The sequence below is a fragment of the Sus scrofa genome, chromosome 2 (assembly GCF_000003025.6).
Source record: "Sus scrofa isolate TJ Tabasco breed Duroc chromosome 2, Sscrofa11.1, whole genome shotgun sequence".
Classification (NCBI taxonomy): Eukaryota; Metazoa; Chordata; class Mammalia; order Artiodactyla; family Suidae; genus Sus; species Sus scrofa.
Genome location: NC_010444.4, coordinates 29,442,694 through 29,462,785, shown reverse-complemented (window position 1 = coordinate 29,462,785; position 20,092 = coordinate 29,442,694). Strand labels below are relative to the sequence as shown.

Here is a 20,092-nt window from a genome sequence, read left to right as displayed (position 1 = left end):
TATAATTAGGCATACCTAAAAGAAATAGAAATTTGCATGGAAGTGTCTAACAGGCAATTTTCTATCTCTTTATCTTCAATTTTATATTTTAAAATTAAACTTAACCAAGTATCACATTTAAATTGTTAAGTGCAAAACTTTAAGTTATCGCAACTGAGCAAAATAAAAAGGTTTAGTTAGGAATGGGAAAGAGCACAGATTTTTAAAATATTCCAAATTTAACATAATGCTGAAAGTCATAAAGATGATATAGGCAATTTCAGATGCTCAGATATTTAGAGACACTAAAAATGTTCATTTTTGTTCACATTTACATTTAATAGTTATTTTAATAAAAATATATTTTTCATCAATTTTGAGTCATAAAAAATTTTTAAAATCAAAGCAATAAGTAATTCTTAAAGCATTTTTTTCATATGACACAGAATTCTTTTCAATCCAGTACAACAATTAAAATTTTTTAAATGTTTAGAAAAATGCAAGAAAAAACAAATATGCCACAATTACTTTCTGAGCTAGTTCTTATCTCTAACACCCTCACTTTTAATAAAACTTAGAAAATGTTCATTTTTTTTTTTAGATTTGATTTAAACAGTGCTTTTCTTGCATTGGCGAACCATTTCATGTTTTCTTAACATTAAATAATTTTAAACTGTCAAATTAGTAGCATCAAACTGTTTAATACCAAATAATTGATTGTAATTAAATTGGTCATAATCCATTGTATCTTAAAAAGTTTCTGTTAAAGTAATATAAATACAAAAAATATGTTTTAATCCAGTTTTTATATATGATATTAGCTTAATAAAGAATACTAAAGTTAAGTTTGGCTTTTAATTTTTTTATATTTATAATTATAAATAGCCTCATCTATGATAATTATTAATTTCACTTCTAGATACACTGACATTAATTAACTGGCAAAACAATCACATTTTGAGAATGAAAGTTTCTCACGGGGGAAGATGTTTCTTGCTACTTCTGGATACCTTAGCTCAAGAATTTCTAGTCAATACAAGTTGTTCTTTTCCTAACCGGACAGCAGGAGGTGCTGTGTGAACACTGAGACTGAACCCCATTCACACTTCCCCTCCCCCTGCATATGGAGAATAATAGCATGATGCTTTCAAAATATACATTTTTCAGCAGCCTGTGGTCTGAGATAATGAGCCCAGTTTTAAACTGGAAACTCCCAGTTAGAATGTAAAACCTAGCCCTTATTTAATATGGTAAATTGTATGCTTAACTTCTTAAGACCAAGTGCAAAGAGGATTCTAAAATTGTGGCAACTCCATTTTTATTTTATAAAGGGCATCAATCATTCTGCTCTACAATGTGAATTCCACTTGAAGATAAAAGTCCTTATAAGTAATTATAAAAATACCAGTCTTCACTCACACATCCCTTTCTACCCTATCATACACTCGCGGACACACAATTCCTCTCTCTCTCTCTCCCCCTCTCTCTCTCTTCCTGTCTCACAATTATGGAATGGCTATTTAGAAATTAAAGGACAAAATCTAGTTTAAACTAATTCAAAGGCATTAATTCTATTTCTATACTTTCAGGTTCTGAAACATACAAATTAAATAGGCATAAATGAAGTAAAGTTACTCTTGACATGAAGTTAATTCACAATTTCCCAGAATATGACTGGTTATATTTTAGCCCATTTTCTACAATAGCAAGTCTGACTGCATATTGAAAAAAAAAAAATAGATGGGTGAACATTTAAAGCTTCAAATGCTTTAGGACCTATTCATTTTCTCATTTAAATTGACTGTCTATAGAATTTCCACATAAGGAGTTGCCTTCGCTTTGCACAGTACGCAGCAAGAAAAGATGAGACATATGACATCCTGTACCAAAAGATAGATACAATTAGCCCCATTATTGTTGGCTTTGAGATTATAGAAGAAGCATTTTGGCTCCCTAACAGGCACTGGGCTCACAAAATACATGTCACAGTTCTTTTATGACATGATGCCAATCCCTTGCCTCTATACAACCAAGTACATTTTAAAACATACAATAAAGCAGTTTTAAAGAGGGATGACTCACCTGTTTATAAAATTTTTTTGCAGACTTTAATCGTTGGTACAAGGCCAAAAGAACTCCTTGGATGTACATCTTAGCTCCTGAGGGGCTGAAACCTTCTCCCTTAGAGACCCAAACTGGTCCCCGCAAAGGTGTGATGGAATTTTGCAGGCATTTTTCAAGCAGAGGAACTATACGAGAAAATAAGGGAAAATAAATTCTTTTGACCCAACTGAAATACACTGCCTGGAACACAGACCCAATACCAGAGCTAACTCTTAACATCTATTATTTATATCTGACCTGGGTTAAGTCTTACAGAGGCAATTCCTGCATTACTAGTGGCCACCATGAAGGATGTATTTATATTGAGACACCCCCCCCAAGCAAGACTCATGAGCTTTGCGAGCACACCTGAATAGTTCTGAAGTGTGCCTAACTAGCTGCACAGAGTGTCATGGTGTGCACTGATTGCCTTATCTTCTCATTTATCACAGATGAGTTGGAACCAACCTTGCTGAAATCTACTTGCATTGTCCTGATAAAATTGTAAGATCCATGTTCTTTCTGTATATAGCTTCCCGTTGAGGAGTCTATATACCTAAAACATCACATCTGGGAATTATTCATAAAATATAATCCACACCTTTATAAGCCATCCTATTCAAGTCTTTTCACTGCCACTGCTTAAATAACTCATAAAACAGGGTGGCAAGTCTGTTTAAAAATAATGGGGAGAATCTTAAGCAGGCATTTTACTACACCTTTTGTTTTTAAGCTTCTAGGATGTAAGCTAGTCAAAGATTTAGTAATGCTTTTCCAGTACACATTTTGTAAACAGATATTTACTTGTGGGCCTGTATTGCAACATCCATATGGACTTGACAGACATATTTATACACTTTTTCACACGATTTGCTTATAAAGTCTTTCTGGTGTAAAACAGTCAAATGACACAGCAGCTAGCTAACATTTTTCAAGATAAAATTTCCCTCTGAAATGCTGGAAACAAAGAAATTAAAAAAAAAAATTAGGCACATTTGGGAACCCAGAAAAAAAGAGAAGATACCATTTTTTTTTTTAAACTTGGTCTTTACTTAAGTGTATACATGCGACACAACATAAACACACAAAATAACTATATGGCTTGGCTACTTATTCTAATACAAACTTCTACTAGAAAAGAAATTAAATAGATCACCAGCAAAGAAAATAGGTCTGTGCCATGGGTTATGTTATATGTTGCATATTTTATGCAGAGAGGCCTAGTGTAGCAATGTGGAAATTGAATTACAATTAGGTTCAGCTGAGCTGCTGAGCAGCTGAGTTATGCAAATGGCCTTTGCTACTGGTATTCTGCTGAATTTTGCTCTTAGTAAAAAAGTTACGCATTTTATGGCACCAAGTTCTGCAACTCTCTATCAAAGCACAATTTAAATTCTTTCTGATATATTCATCACTAAGGAAAATGTTAGAAAATGAGCTGAGGATTTTCTAAGACTACTATAAGTTAAAAGGAAATCACGACCCAATGATCATTTAGACATATTTAGATGTGTGCATGAAATTCACTCACCAGCCTGAGAAATTAATTCCTAAAATTCACATACTGAGCATATTGTTACATTCCTGGAGCAATTGCTATTCTCTATAAGTTTTATCGTAATAAACATCTCAAACTTTTTAAAAAATATTATATCATATATATTACTAAAGAAATAAAAAGAGCAGTAAGGTTTTTTTTTAGAATTATAAGGCTTCCATTCTTAAAAACTGTGTAACATAAATCAATCTTGCATATAATTTTTCCTAAAGAAACACAGTTTAAGAATCATCAGCACTTTTAGTTAGTTTCAATAATCATATATTACTGTGTTGAATTTTAATTTGTGAACTTTTAATTGGTACACTCATTGAACCAAATGCAGTTTCTATACATGGAAAGTCATTACATAAGTAACTGTTAAACTGAAAAAAAAATTAAGGACATTGAGAAGTAAGTAATAAACTTGAGAAAGGTTTACCTGCAAGATTTAAACTTGAATTAAAACTGAGAACATTTTATCAGTCTCTAGTCTTTTAGCTTCATTCTTCTATACTTGTTACAACGTAACTTTCAAATTCTTTATGTCAGCCCAAAGGATTCCAAAGCAGAATTTCACAGATTTTTTTTTTAACACAAACTACTTTTTTTTCAGGGTTGTGTATCCTCCATAAGAATTTAAGAAAAAAAAATATATAGCTTAGTAAAAAAATATAAACTATATCAAAATGCAAGCAGTATCAGCATTGATATAAGATGGAAAATAGCTCCCATGCTCCACATGATTTATGTAATTAGGAATACTATGGAAACCAGAAACAGCAAAGCAAAGAAAGCAGTATTCACAGGCAGGTTTTATAAGGGACTTCAGAATCTGCTCTGAACTTGTTGAATAATCTGTTCAGTATTCCAGAATCTCCCTGCTGGAAGCAGGGTCCTCATTATAACCACAAGAGCCCTAATAAAGGTTAGCCTCTGAACTAGGGATTAGAAGGCTCTTTCTTTTTGGAAGCTGCAAACTAGTAACTTTGATGATCTTCTTGAAAAGGAAGACAAAGCACACTCGAAGAACAAATAATGTTTCCACTAACTAAGAAGGTACGGAAAACATAAGAAAATGATACGCATAAGCACTTGGAAAGGAAGTATAAATAAGCTGAACATATTGGAAAAATAAAACTTATTAATCAGTACAAATTGAAGAACTCTTCTAAAAAAGATGTCTTGGCCTAAGATGATAGTTTCAAAATATAGTAAAATAACTGATTTTTTAGGAGAAGAGAAGTCAATTGACTTTTCAACCCCATCCACAGATTTTAATGTGAGTGAGAATGTCTTTTAAGCATTTCAGTGGATATTCATAATATTCTATACCAAGGACTCTTAAATGTTCTTAACCAATGGTTTTATCTCTTTTATAGAGAGTTCTCCTTTCTCTGTTTCTGAAGCAAAACTTCACTCTATTAGAGAAGACTACTGCATATAGATGTTCAAGAAATAAGGGCAATGATTTAGAAAGGACAAAAGACACTTTTCAACTTTGAAAAGAACATAATCCTACATGTTGCTATGAGCCAGCAAAGCCCATTGTAGATACTCAATGAAAAAAATATGTCTTTCCCAGGGAATGAACTCTGACTCTGGATATTATTTTGTATATAAACCATGAGCTTCTCTTTCACACTGCTACTCAGAAATATGGCCTCATTCAAGAAGGTTAGCTGGCTCCTATTATCCTATATTTCTTTGATATTTGTGTGCATAGCTACTCAGGGCATTTCTTCTTCTGTCTGAGGACTTTATTACAGGTGTTCTACCTACTTGCTCCTGTTTACATGATGGCAACAAAAATTTGCTTTCCCGTAATTTTAATATTCCATTGCACAAGTCCTCAATATTTTCATTAGATATATGATTTGGAAATTAATCATTCCTTACATTTATCAATATGCATAGATCAGTCAAGTATGAGCATTCCATTGGGATCATTTCCATTGCTGGAAAGGTGAAGTTATATGGATGATAGCTTTATATCCATTTTATTTTTTCTCAAGTCGTGACTATAGGGCAAATTGAAATTAATCCTATAGTTTCAATGAATTTGGAGTTAATAATAAAGACGCTGGGTAAACAGACCTAAACAGAGCCAGTACTGGACATTATGGGTAAATAGATCATATAATTAAAAGTAGTAGCTATGTTAATTTCATAAATACCAGCTGATACTTTTCCCACTGATGCCATTTTATTTCCCTTGCATTTCTTTTCCCTTTTTCCCATCTGTTAATATATTCTTGTCACTTACCCTGACAAAATATCCCAAGTTGTTTAGTCAGAATTAATTGTTCCATCCTCTATGTTTCCCAGAACATTGTTTATATTTGCATTTTTCCTTTATTGATTTGTATTAGTTATTATCTTCTCCACTCCCATCTCCATCCTTCAGGAAACCACAAAACCTTTGAGGTTTGTGGGCATGGAACTTTTTAGTTTGATAAAAGCCCAGTGAATGTCAAATGGATAAATAAATAGTACTTTTGGATACACTGTGGGCAGTCTTTTGGGTAAGTGTTAGGACCATGAATGCAACTATATACAATCACTTAGAATCCATAATTTGCAGTGACCAAATTAAAATTTGATCAAAGTCTGATAAACAAATATGAAGGTACAAGAATTTTGAAGCAGGGAATTCCTTCCGTGGCTCAGTGGAAACAAATCTAACTAGGATCCATGAGGACACAGGTTCGATTCCTGGCCTCACTCAGTGGGTTAAAGGATTTGGTGTTGCCATGAGCTGTGGTGTAGGTCACAGGTGTGGCTTGGATCTGGCATTGCTGTGGCTGTGGCATAGGCCGGCAGCTATAGTTTCGATTCGAACGCTAGCCTGGGAAACTCCATATGCCATGGGTGTAGCCCTAAAAAGATTAAAAAAAAAAGAATTTTGAAGCAAATTTAGGGTATGTACAATGATTTTATTTAAATCTTCCTTATAAAATTATCTTGAACACTAAAGAGGAAAATAAATATAAAGAGAAAACAATATGACTTGGCAATGAACCTTTAGTCAAGAGAAGACCAGAGCTGGGTATTTTTTAAAAGTCCTGGAAAATCCTTATGTGCTTTATCCTAAATCATGCTACGATGGGAAAATGGACACAATAAAACCAAAATAAGAGGGCAATAATATTAGATTAAGGTCAAAATAGCTGTTTTAAATAATAAAGGTAATTCCTTCTAAGAACTTTGAACACAATGAGTTCAAAAGCTATTCACAAGAAAATAAGCTGTTCCGCCTTCAAGAGGACCTTATATTAAAACCACTTCATCACTCATTGCTTGAACTTATTTGGATTCATGATGGGCGCAGTACAAGGATTTTGGCCAAGGACCCAAAAATTCCCCTAAAGAGAAGCCACAAAGCTAATGGAACTTACCAAAGAGATATACACTAAAATGTCAAGTTCTACACCTAGGGAATGTACATCTCTCTCCAAAAGCAACATCTGACATTAAAATAGATACTTGGCACACTGCATTTGAATCCACTGCAGAAAGCTATTAAAAGAGGATTTTTTAATCAATATATTTTCAAAAAGCACTGGAAATAAAAGTTTAAAAACTTGCTTCCAATTAAAATTTAAAATTCCTACCAATTAAGTATCCAGAATTATAATTTACATATCATAATTTTCATATTTCAGCCAAGGTATATGAGACTAGGAAAAAAGACAATGCCTAGAGCATAATCACCTATAAAGAAATTACTATATGCTCTTTGGCCGGAAGTTCAGATCTCAGTCTCAAAAATACCTAGCTATTGTTAGCAGGACATCATTTGGAAATTTCTCACTAATTCAACTGGAATTTATTTTTTAACGAAGCTGATCTAAAAAGTTTTTTTTTTTTTTTTTTTTTTTGTATAATACAAGGTGAGTTCTTAAAAGATACTAAGAAGTGAGTGCTTCCCATCCAGGAAGTATGCCTGGAGGGAGCTTGAACCAGTGCCAAGGTATTTGTGTGTTTTGCTGCTCCTTATCCAGCTTTAGGTAATAGTTGGAAAGCTCCTGGTCCCAGAGCAACCAGCAGACACCACTCAAAAGCATGGTCTGCTGGGAAGATTGGGTGATGGAGAGCATACTGTCTCCTATGTTGCTTGATTTATATCACTATATTTTTATTCAAACAAAACTAAGCTAACAGCTGCTGTGTACTTTTGTTTACATGCTATATGTCAAATCTTATTGTCCCTAAGGTACTTATGAGAAAAGATTTAGCAGTCGTTTTCTTAAATACCAATGCCTACCCAAATTTGGATTTTTCCTCCACTGAACAAAATGACAAGCACACGATTGCTATACTTAGAGCAATCTTTCACAGCTGCTTTAGTTTTTCAGTGATCCTATTAAACTGACGGCATATTGCCTGTGGGGTCTACAGTATTATAATACTGCTGTAAGAGACATTGATTTGTATGATATGATCAAACAGAACAAGGATGTATTGAAGTGGGGTGGGGGAGAATTTCATAGGTCACACTGTTTTTACCACCTGGGTAAAATTTAATTCAGACATTATAATCTTTACAGAACACCTGGTTATTTTAATTGCTGATATGTTGGTGAATGCTGACACTGGTGCTTAGGAAGTATGAAGTCTTAGGGAGTCTCCTCCGTTTTGAAAATGCAGCCTGAGTCATGTCTTTTCTTAAACTGAACGAAGTAGCTGTGCATTAAATATGCTGGCACATCTTCTGCTTGAGCAAGTGGACCGAAATGGTGTGAATTGTTAATGCCTTGCTGCTTTGGTTCACGGCTTGTGATTGATCATTTGTAACTATATCTACTCCTTGTTCCATGAAATCAAGTATGGAGTAATGGGTTCATCAGATTTTGGGGTTAAATTGAGAGTGAAGAGGTACTGTGTGTGGAAATAAGAGTTGCCATGTTCAGGGCTGGCCTTGTAACAGCATGGAATCTAAAGGCGATATTCAAAACCACTTCACTCATCATACGCTTACTGATTCTGAATAGGGCCCATTTGCAGGGGACATTTGGTAGTTTTCCAATACGCTTTATGCCTCTTTCTACTTCCACCACCATGCACATCTTTTTTTCATACATCCCCAGTAGCACATTGGTAGAACAGGTCAGCATACACAATTCATTTATTTAAATAACTTGATTTATACAAGTAGAAGTAGGCTGGGATTCTATTGTCTGAGTCCTGCTTTTCCCTTCAACAAAAATAACAGTGTATATGTCTTTGAAAATAGAAGTATTTTGTGGACTCAATTTCACAGGCATCTAAGGATATTTAGTAATAATGCCACATAACTTAATTGAAGTGATATGTGTACAACTTTAAGGTTACTTTAAGAAATGTTGAAAATCAACTATATCTAATCTATTATCATGTGGTTATGGCCTATACCAATATACAATTACTGAATATACATGGCCTGCTTTTGTAAACTTTAAAGCTCTGTACAAAATTTGAAGTATTATCTTAGAGTTCATTTGGGGAAGTATAATGCATAGAACTTAATAAATAAAGCCAACACAAACTGGAAGTTAAGACCTTTAGAAATGTCATAATATAATTGCTTTCAGTAATAGTTGATACTTTTTTTAATTATTACTTTTAATTTTTGTTAATATTCAGAAAAGTTTAATACAAATGGTGTTAACTGAGACATCAATTAACTTTTGACCCAGTAGGAAAAGATGTGATATTTAAAAAAAAACAACAGTAAATCTTAGGAACAAAACCAAATATACAAAGCACTTACATATGTAAGTAACATTCAAAAGCAAGCTACTTATAAAATGTCTCAAAATTCTACTATTACATTTATAAAGTCACAACTAATACAAATCTAAAAAATGTGCCTGGATCCTTTTCCTTTTTTCTTTTCTTTTTTTTTCAGTCTCAAAAATAGAAACAATAATAATAATAATGATAACACCTTGCATATACAAACCTAATCAGAGAGACCTAGGAATCAGATCATGTAGGTAAATTGTTTTTGTCTCCTTGCCTTCAAATGCTAGGTCAACATATTGCTTATATTTAAATATTTTACTTGGGATATTATTTTACTTGTAATGAAAATTTTATATTTTAATGTGATAAATTGAAAACTCTTAACAGTTACAGTAGCTACTATGGAGGATTTCCTTTTGACATTTCTCCATGTTTGTTTCACAAAAGTAGAATCTTTTATAATAAGCATCTCACATGCTCTTGTCCATTATTCCAACTTTCTTCTGAAAAAGCTTAGGAGAAAGCAAACCAATCTCTACTAAGTCAAGTTCTTTTACATAGAGAGCTATGTAAAAAAAAAAAAAAAAATTTATAACAGGTAGTAACAATTGGTAACAATTAGGCTATTTGTTTTCATTGGCAATTATACTTGTTACACTCCTTTTATAATGAACTTCTAGGATCATGGAATATCATTAGCGTTAGAGGAAGATTTTTGGTGTTAGAATTCAAAGATGAGAAATAAGAGATATAAAAACCAGAACCTAAGGGACAAACTCAAGGAGAAAGGGAAAGAACAGGAATCTGGTTAAAAAATTTTAATAAATACTGAAGCAAGTTTAGTCCAACAAAACCTAGGAGTGATGATCATATACTCATGAATATAAAAGAGAATCTATGTTTTTAAGACTTCAAAAGGATATCAAGAGCCTATGAGCAGATTAGACTGCTTTGTGAATGTTCATATCACACAATTGTGCACTCACATATTTAATAAAAGATGACAGTGATCCAATTATAATGGGAATTCTCCAACTGCCACTAAAAAAATTAAAAAAAAAACTTTTAAAAATCAAGCCTTGACAAAATTCTTAATTTTCTCTCTAGGTCAATAGTAGATATATAAATTAGTAATTAGTTAGCACTTTCTTGTTTTGTCCAAGCAACGAGAGCAGCCAGTGTTCAAGTTTAATGTCTCAAAGTCACTGACACTGAAAGCCATGTCTAAGGAACCCTGGAACCAAAGCAAAGTCATAGGGAGCATGGTCCCAAAGAAGACTTCCTGAGTGGTATTTTTCCTACACAAAAGGTCTCTTAACTGGCTGCTTTTGTATATTCCCCATCTAGAGAAACTTTAGGGCTGAGAAATAACCACCAGCATTTGGCATCCTTCTTCAGCAAGAGACCTCAATTCTTACATTTCACAAAATTTGAGAAGGTAAATGGTAAAAGGATCCAAGGATTGAAATGAGGAAAACTTACTTAATTTTAAAGAAGATATCATACACATAAGTTGGATTTTAATTCCCTGAAAAGTTCTAGGACAGATTATAAAATGGATGGTTTGTGAACTCTTAGAAGAAAGTAAAAACAAACAAATTAATAAATAAATAAACAAACAGCGATCATTAGGACCCACATACTAATTCACATACTAAGCAATATTCAATGAGCCGAGAGGGAGATGTTTGGGGAAAATCCCCTATAGAGGGCTTGACATCTCTAACAGCAGCATATAATCATTATTTCTTCCGTGGGAAACAGATCCCAATAGATTGTGCCTACCATCCATTGTCTTTAAGCAAAGTCTGTATGTCCCTTCCCAGATAAATAAGTGTATCTACAACAAGGTAGGAGATGTCCCAGAACCTCGTCTTTAAGTCCTCTATTTAGAATTCAATATTGCTTTCTTTTGATATTTCTTTTTAAAAGTAATAAAGAAATATGTTACTTAGGGTCCAAAATGAAACAAAAGAAAATTATGAGTGGATGCTGCCACAGCTGACAATTTCTTTCCTGGAGAAAGTAATAAAAGGAATCTGAATGAACACACACACACACACACACACACACACACACACACACACACACACACAGTTGTCTCTGTATGGGGCTTGACTATAGACTTGCAGGCTATAAGCCCTTGTGAGTTGCCCACTCTTAACTAAGAGAGCAATGCCTTTACAGGGCCCAGACCATCTGGACCATTGCAGAATTCCACATTTAGCAGAGCAGGCAAAGTATTAGCAACACAAGAGCATAAAGGAAGAGGGTGGCATTGTGACTGGATTCTCAGTGTCCTGAATTTTGCATTTACATCAGAAAAAATCTAAGTACAATGCTTCCCAAAGAAGGGCATCATGCCCAATCTTTATGCTATTTTATAATACCTATATTATTATAGTCCTGGGTGAAACCCAGGACAGAGAAGACTACGGAATCTTGTCCTCACAGATCTTATAGTCTAGAGGACAGATCAGTATTAAACAACTTCTCAGGAAGTTTTATTAATTATAGTTGTGACAATTACTATATACAGGGTGCTATTAATGTAACAGATCTACCTATCTTAGGTAAGGAAGGAAAGTTGGACAGGAGCAAGGCAATGTTGGGAAAGTTTTCGGAAGAAGAAATATTTAAAGTAAGACCTTAAGATGAGTAAGCAATAGCCTGCAAGGAAAGGGTGAAAGAATCCAAGCAGAGGAAACAAATGGTAGGGTACTGGGGCATGAAGGAGAATCAAGTGTTTGAGAAACAGAAACAAAGTGACTTGAGTGCAGAGATGAAAGGGCCAGCAGTACTGAGTGAAAATGCAGATGGTGGGTAGGGGCCAAATCATGAAGTCCCTTCAGGCCATGATAAAAATTTAAGCATTGATTCAATATGACAAATTATTATAGACTAAAGTCACTTTTAAAAATAGTATTACTAGAGTGAAGCGATTAGAAGACTCATGCCTAAATTGGAGATAGGTGAGCCTATAGATTCAAAACTAAATGGAGAGCCCTATCCAGGGAAGAGTAACACAAATCTGAATGAAGCAGGGACTTGATTAGCAGTCCCTGATCTCTATTCCGAGGCATAGCCTACCCATTTTTATTATTAACTTGGAAAGTGCTAAAGTTGGTGTTTTTCATACTAAATGTACAAATGTAAACAAAAACGGGAGAAACTGTTAATCCCTGGGTAACAGATTAAACAGCTGAAAGATTTTTCAAGGCTAATCTACTAAATAAAAACCTTATAAGTAGCAATTTAGTAGGTATTGATGTATTAAGTTCTAGTCACACATCTAAAAAGTCAGTAGTAAAGTACAGGAAAAGAAAGTAGCTTAAAAGCAAATTGTGAGCAAAAAATTGGGGGCTTTTGTTCACTTTAAATTCAGTTTAGGTCAATGACATGATATATCCAAAAGAAATAATGAAGTAATTGTAGGTGATACAATGACCTGGAACAAAAAGAGTAGGTGGGGCTGCTTTACTCATCACTGATTGACCTGGAAAATTGTGTTCAATGTGGGGTCATACAAAGAGGAATGCCAAAAAAACTAAACAGAGTAGAGAAGAGTAACCAGGATGGGGAGGAGCCAGAGAAGTAGTTGGAGAGATTAGAGATATTTAATTTGGAAAAGATTTAAATCGAATATGTTCAAATATCTGAAAGGCAGTCATAGATTAGAAATTAATTTGCATTAACTTCAGAAGCCAAAATCAAGAACAATGGTAAAAGTTTAAAAGAGTAGATTTCAGTTAGCTATTAGATTTTTAAAAATGAAATTATAGCTGTCAGAAATGTAACAAGCAGTGGCTGGATGGACATTTATTAGAGGTGATTTAGAGGGGATTCATGACAAAGTGAGATTTTGGTGATGAACAATAATGCTTCTAATGCTGAGACCCAAAGTAAATCAATAACGTGATTCCAAGGAAATACAAAAATATAGCCATTATAATTTGTTTTTACACTGCTCTGGGTATCTAATAATGCATTACGCATCAAGTTTTTAAAGTTCTATAGGATATGGCAGAATACTATGCAGAGTGGGAGGTGAATCATTAAGTGACATCAGTGAGAACTATCAGCAAAAAGTAGTTAACAGTGGGTAACTTGTTGCAAGTTTAATTCAACAAAAGAATTTTTTTTGAATTCTGATACAACCATTCATTTAAAAAGTATTTCTCATCACTTACTATAACAAATATCATACTTTACAATTATTAATTAAATATTAATTTTCCGAGACTATTATTTGCCCAGCCCCACTATAGATATCAGGAGATTTTTGGAGTTTTTTAAGTATAAGAACAAAATTTCTGTTTAGTTAAAGAGATAATTCCTATACATGAAAGGGAGATACTCTATAAACAAATGTTACAACATATGGTATTGACGTATGGTATCAAAAGAAGTTATGAAAAAGAGTTACTAGTATTCAAAATAAAGTGGTATTTAAGTGATATTTTAAAACTTTGCACACTGATATCTTGATTAAAGCTTTGTAAGAGACCCAGAGTCAGAAGGCCCAGCTAAACCATGCCTGGATTCCTGATGCACAAAAATTGTGAAATAATACATGTTTACAGCTTTAAGTTCCTAAATTTTAGAGTAATTTGTTACACAGCAATTGATAACTAATACAGATTTTGTTTAACAGACAGTATTGTGTATTCCATTATTTGCTCTCTTCCTCAGAGGAAAATTATAAAACTTGGAAAAATTTTATGTTCTTTGCTCTTATATTTAGGTTGATGATCTGTTTTGAGGTTTTTGTTTGTTTGTTTATATATGGTATTATGTAGGTGTCCAACATTAATCTTTTGCATGTGCATATCCAGTTGTGCCAGCACCATCTGTTGAAGAGACTACTCATTCCCCACTGCATAGTCTTGGCACTCTTTTGAAGGCCAGTTTACTATAGATGTATTGGTTTATTCCTACACTCTTAATTCTATTGCATTGGTCCATATGTCTTTGCTTATGACAACACTGCACTACTTTAATTACTGTACTGTATTTTACCTGTAGTATGTTTTAAATTTTGGAGGTATAAGTCCCCAAATGCATGGAGTTTACCAAACTCAAGATTAAGGGCACAATTCTCCCTCTGATTAGCTGCCTACAAATTCTGGGGTTTTCACCATTTTTAAGTTCAATAATTTGCTAGAGTGTCTCATAAAACTCAGGAAAGTGCTTGCTTAGAGGACTAAGTTGATCAGGAACCCTGAGAAATACATAAGAAGTAATTTTAGAGAGCAAATAACACAAAAATAGCGAGATTTATGGAGGGGCTTTGACTACGTGGCTTTATGCTTTGATGATACTTTATTTATTTATTTAGTCTTTTTAGGGCCACACCTGTGGCATATGAAAGTTCCCTAGGGGTCCAATCGGATCTGCAGCCGCTGGCCTACACCACAGTCACAGCAACGCCAGATCCGAGCCACGTCTACGACCTATACCACAGCTCACAACAACACCGGATCCTTAACCCACTGAGCAAGGCCAGGGATCAAACCTGCGTCCTGATGGATCCCAGTCAGATTCGTTTCCACTAAGCCAAGACAGGAACTCAGCTTTGATGGCACTTTAATATGTAAAAACTAGGTAGGTTTTTTGTTTGTTTGCTTGCTTGCTTTTTAACCTTGGTGGTGTTTGGCAGCTTATATTGGGTCATGAGGTCAAATTTGCAGTTTTATATTTGTGTTTTTATGAAGGGACTATACATGGAGAACAGGGGATTTGGCCAGATATTTTTAATAAGCAAGAGCTGTTGTAGGAGTTCCCGTCGTGGCTCAGTGGTTAACGAATCCCACTAGGAACCATGAGGTTGTGGGTTCGATCCCTGGCCTTGCTCAGTGGGTTAAGGATCCGGCGTTGCTGTGAGCTGTGGTGTCAGTCACAGACGTGGCTTGGATCCCGCGTTGCTGTGGCTCTGGTGTAGGCCGGCGGCCACAGCTCCGGTTTGACCCCTAGCCTGGGAACCTCCATATGCCATGGGAACAGCTCAAGAAATGGCAAAAAGACAGAAAAAAAAAAAAAAAAAAGAGCTGTTGTAGAATTTTGAGCTTGGTGCATTATAGCAACTAAATGCAGCAGGGATTATTTTCCACAGACCCTGACCTTCAGAAAATGCCAGCCCAGGACAGGGCTGAGGGTGATGGCTTTAGTGTACTGAGTTGGGCTGTGGAGGCCTCAGAAAATCTGAGTGGTCATGCTTGCTTTACTGTGCAGGCTGCCACCACTTATACCTGAACCAGGCAGTGAACATTCCCTCATACTGCAGGCAAGTCTGAGACTGGGATTTGATCATTTTAGGCACTGGAAGGCAGAACAATAGTTGCTGCTTTTATCTGTTTTGTAACTAAATCTGCAGATCAGGACTCAAAGTATAGTGGCAGCTGGGTTCTACACATGCTACAGTGAGGTTCTATCATTAAATTGTTAGTTCCAGGCCTAGAAAGGAGGCACTGGATCTCATGCCTCAAATTCTGTTCTCCATTATGTCATTTTAAAGAGCCTTCTGGGCCAAAAAGAAACTGTGGGTGAACTAACCTTAGATTCATGTGGCTTGTCCACAAGCTTTGAAATTCTACCAATTCAGGTTGACTCTAAGTTTACTTATCATGTAATTTTTGACCATGGTTCTAATTGTCAGAAATGCAAATTTTGGTTTCACCTATTGAAAGGTGATATATTTATTATAAAAAGAATGCTCTGTCTCCTGTTAGAGAAAAAACTTGAGGAAGGTATTACACATCTAGGAACCAGATTTGTTAAAAGAATGAAGAAGAAAGTAAAGTGGTTTTAAAATATGCTTTAATCTTATAATCAGAAGAAAGCAGTGTATTGTGCAAACAAATATGAGCAGTTTATTTAGCTGGAGAAGAAAAGGGATTTCCTGAGAATAAAGGTGAACATATGATCTGAATACACACATTTGGATTTGAAAAGGTATATGAAAAAAGAAAACTGAAGTCATGAAGGCCAGGTATGAGGCTATGGGAGGTACATCCAAATCTGACTACTCTTAAAGAGATTTTTATAAAGGGGATGTATATTTAATTGGTACAAAACAAGAAACAGGTAACTGGGGCCTCAGTGAAACCTAATAGTGGCGTCTCAGACATAAGATCTCAGAGAGAAAACTCAAAACAGTCTCCCAGAGATGGCAGGATCCTGAATATTGTGATGAGGTAGCATTTAGGTTAAAGATAAATTAATAGCAAATGCAACTGAAGAATCTCTTATGAGGGCTTATGAGTGGAACAGTTTTATAAAGAGCAAACAAAAAATGTGAACGAATTGAACAGGGGAATACTAGGAATATTGATATAAAACACTAAAAAAACAAAAACAAAAAACAAAACCCAGTATTTAGTGAACTCCAAAAATGTATTGTCCTAAGATTAAGAAAAGGCAAAAGCAAGATGAGTTACATTATAGGAGACCCAGGGAGAACAAAAACAGATCAAGGAGTTGAGATCTAAATTAGATGTTGGACTGTGGGAAAATATATCCTGGGTAGGATTATTTAACTCAGGGAGGTGAAAATGGATAAAACTGGTTTGAACAAAGGATGCTATTGACAAACTTGGAACTTATTGACTTCATATCTCTCACTATAGGAGATTCTTCAGGGGAAAAAACAGTTTGAGAAACATGTTAGAAAAACACAAGTATGGACCAGAAAGCAAAGAAAAAGTAAAAGAAAAGGAAAACAAACCTCAACTGCCACAAATAATGCAGCCCCAAGTCTGTTACAGAAGGGAAGTTTTCTGAAAGGAAGAGGAGGACAGTAGAGGCAAACACCAGAAGCAAATCCTAAACACTGAAGAAAAAGAGGATAGAAATATAAATTCAAGACCCGGAGCACTCAACAACCGAGGAAGGACTATGTCTAGGAGGAAATGGTAGCAGTGTAGGTATTCACTGGGCACCTAAGAACATGAGCCTCAGAAACATTAAGCTGCTTTAATTCAGAAATCCACTGAAAGATAGTCTCCAACTGGAACTGAGGTAGAGATGAGGGGGAAGCTGTGCCTATGAAGCAGGTTTCTTAGGCTTCAACAATTCCACAGCCCAGGGAGTTCCCGTCATGGCGCAGTGGTTAACGAATCTGACTAGGAACCATGAGGTTGCGGGTTTGGTCCCTGCCCTTGCTCAGTGGGTTAACGATCCGGCGTTGCCGTGAGCTGTGGTGTAGGCCGCAGACGCGGCTCGGATCCCGCGTTGCTGTGGCTCTGGCGTAGGCTGGTGGCTACAGCTCCGATTTGACCCCTAGCCTGGGAACCTCCATATGCCGCGGGAGCGGCCCAAGAAATAGCAAAAAAGGCAAAAAAAAAAAAAAAAAAAAAAAAAAATTCACAGCCCAAGGTCATTACAGCAGCCACTGGGACCAAGGATTGAAATTACTGCTCCCAGGGCAAAGCGGACGCCACGCACCAGATAGGGTCCACCTTGGTTTGGCACGGGGTCCAGAAATACAACACTCAGAGAGAAAGGAACGTTAAGATGTTTGGGGAGTTCCCTTGTGGCCTAGCAGGTTGTGGAACCAACATTATCACTGCTGTGGCACGGGTTTGATCCTTGGCCCAGGAGCCTCCATGCACTATAAGCATGGCCAAAAAAAAAAAAGATAAGTATGTGCTATAAACCCTATTCTACAGATTAGGAAACTCTCAGAGAAACAAAATAACCTGCCTAAGGTCATATAATAAGTGGCACAACCGGAATTAGAGTTCTGCCTTCAAAATCAAAGCACTTACCCAACAATCTATGAAGCCTCTTTGAGAGAGGAGACAGTGTCTACTGTCATTTTTTCCCACAAGATATTATAAATCCATATTGCTATAATTAATGCTTGATGCGAGACTACTTCCCAATGAGGCACATACATCACAGGTCACAAACCCTGCTATACTGCATAAACTGACTTGCATCTTGGAAAGACTAACATGGAGAATGTGTTCTCTTCTTTGCCTTCCTTCACTTAGTCTCTGCTATCATCCTCTGGCAAAACAGTCCGCAGGTCTAGATCATACCAAACATACAGTCCTGGAAACACCATTTTGCTTGGAATAGCCACACGAGAAACTGAGGATTGGATTCTATTCTGAATGTGCTGGGTGTGGGGCTGATGTTGTGATCATCTTTCGGTTCGGTTGGAAACAGGGAACATGAGAAAGCTGGTGAAGACCCAATTCAATTTGGAGGTCCCCAGGGATGACACCCACTGCAGGAGCCCAGAGAGTAGCTGCTAGAGGAATTCCAGCTCAAGCCAGGCATCCATAAACCATCTGGCTGATATTGGAAAGAATAAAAATTAGGAAGGACTTTAATTTCTTTGAGTTTTGATTTGAGAAGCTTGAACTTTTATTGCATGTTAACTCAGAAAGGTGAGATTATTTGATTTTGGAATTCACTTCTCTGTGAACTTAAAAATTTTGAATTTTAAATTCTTTGGGAGTTTATTCTTTGAATTTATTCACAAAAATCTAATAAGGGGAAGAGTTAACATGCAAATTCAGGGTATGTTATTGGAATTTTGTGATCAAAATATGTTAATCCTGTCATTTGGTCTCACTAGAATCTCTGAAGAAATTGTTTAAGAATAGATAGGTTTTTGGACAGCTAATTTGGGGAGGAAAATGGAATAGAAAGTGAATGTTTAGTGTTCCATAGCATGGCCTTAGAGCCAATTTAATTAATGTACTATTCTAAGTCATTTCATAATTCTCTAAGGTAAATTTCATACTGCCAGCCACAACCTAGAAGGAGCCACAAAGGAGCAGAATTTGGTTACTAGAACAGCAACCTCATAAAGGTCCTGAGAGACTGAGTTTCTCCTTTCTGCAGAGGAAAGGTGACTCCCCTGGTTCACTATAATGCAATAATTAAGCCAAAGGAGCTAACAGAACAGAAAGTTGGAGAGTGTTTGGGAGAATAGGTGTGTTATTAAACAACTCCTTCAAAATCTGACAGTATCTACATGTGGTCTACCACTGTTATATGCTTCAATAATACCAAAGAGCTCATACATGATTGCTAAGCAGGGGAACGATGTCAGTAAGATACAGAAGATAGGTTGGTCAAGATGTGCTTTTCCCTAGGCAAAGGAGGCCAAGAAAGTAGGGGTAGAATTCTATCCTTTAGCATAGAAGATAAAAGACACTAGCTTGGCTGTTGCACCGGGGCACCCTTCCCAGAAAGGTGCACCCTATGTCTTGCATAACTCCTGTGAAGTTTGCTTCCGCCTGTGCCTTCTTTCAAGAAGCCCCACGGGCTCAGACCTCTAGTTGACTCCCATCTGCATTATCTCACACTTCAGTGTTTCTGCACAGCTTTAAAATCCTCTGAAGCAGCACCCTGAGATGCCTACCCAGGCAGTTTATATTATCTCCTAAGTTAATCATTATTTTGGTTAGTATTCTATTTAAAGGTACATAGGCTGGTCTTCCTTAAACCTATTTTTCTCATAGCCCTGTTACTTCTGAGGGTGTAATTTTGCAGAAGGCACTTCTCACACATATATTACGTGCTTCCAGAAATGCTATACCAGTATGTTGGCCATATATAGGAATATGGCATCTTTACACAGTGGGTAGTTCTCTTGTACTCTAAAAAGAATACATCAATATGAGAACCACAAATAAAGAACTTTTCCACATACAACGATATAACTTTCTTCGTTAAAATCTATGGTTTAGAAATCTAAAAACAGAAGTGATTTGCAAATCATATGGATTT

At 35.7% G+C, this 20,092-nt stretch overlaps 1 protein-coding gene across 9 annotated transcripts in view; it reads right to left on the bottom strand.

The window, feature by feature from the left end:
- LOC100517025 overlaps positions 1-20,092 on the bottom strand; it is a 431,209-nt gene that overhangs the window by 333,604 nt on the left and 77,513 nt on the right. For all 9 annotated transcript variants that reach the window (XM_021085287.1, XM_021085289.1, XM_021085290.1 and 6 more), the window contains one exon: positions 2,062-2,228. In XM_021085287.1, coding sequence (XP_020940946.1) covers positions 2,062-2,228 — 167 coding nt within the window. The remainder of the gene's footprint in view (positions 1-2,061; positions 2,229-20,092) is intronic.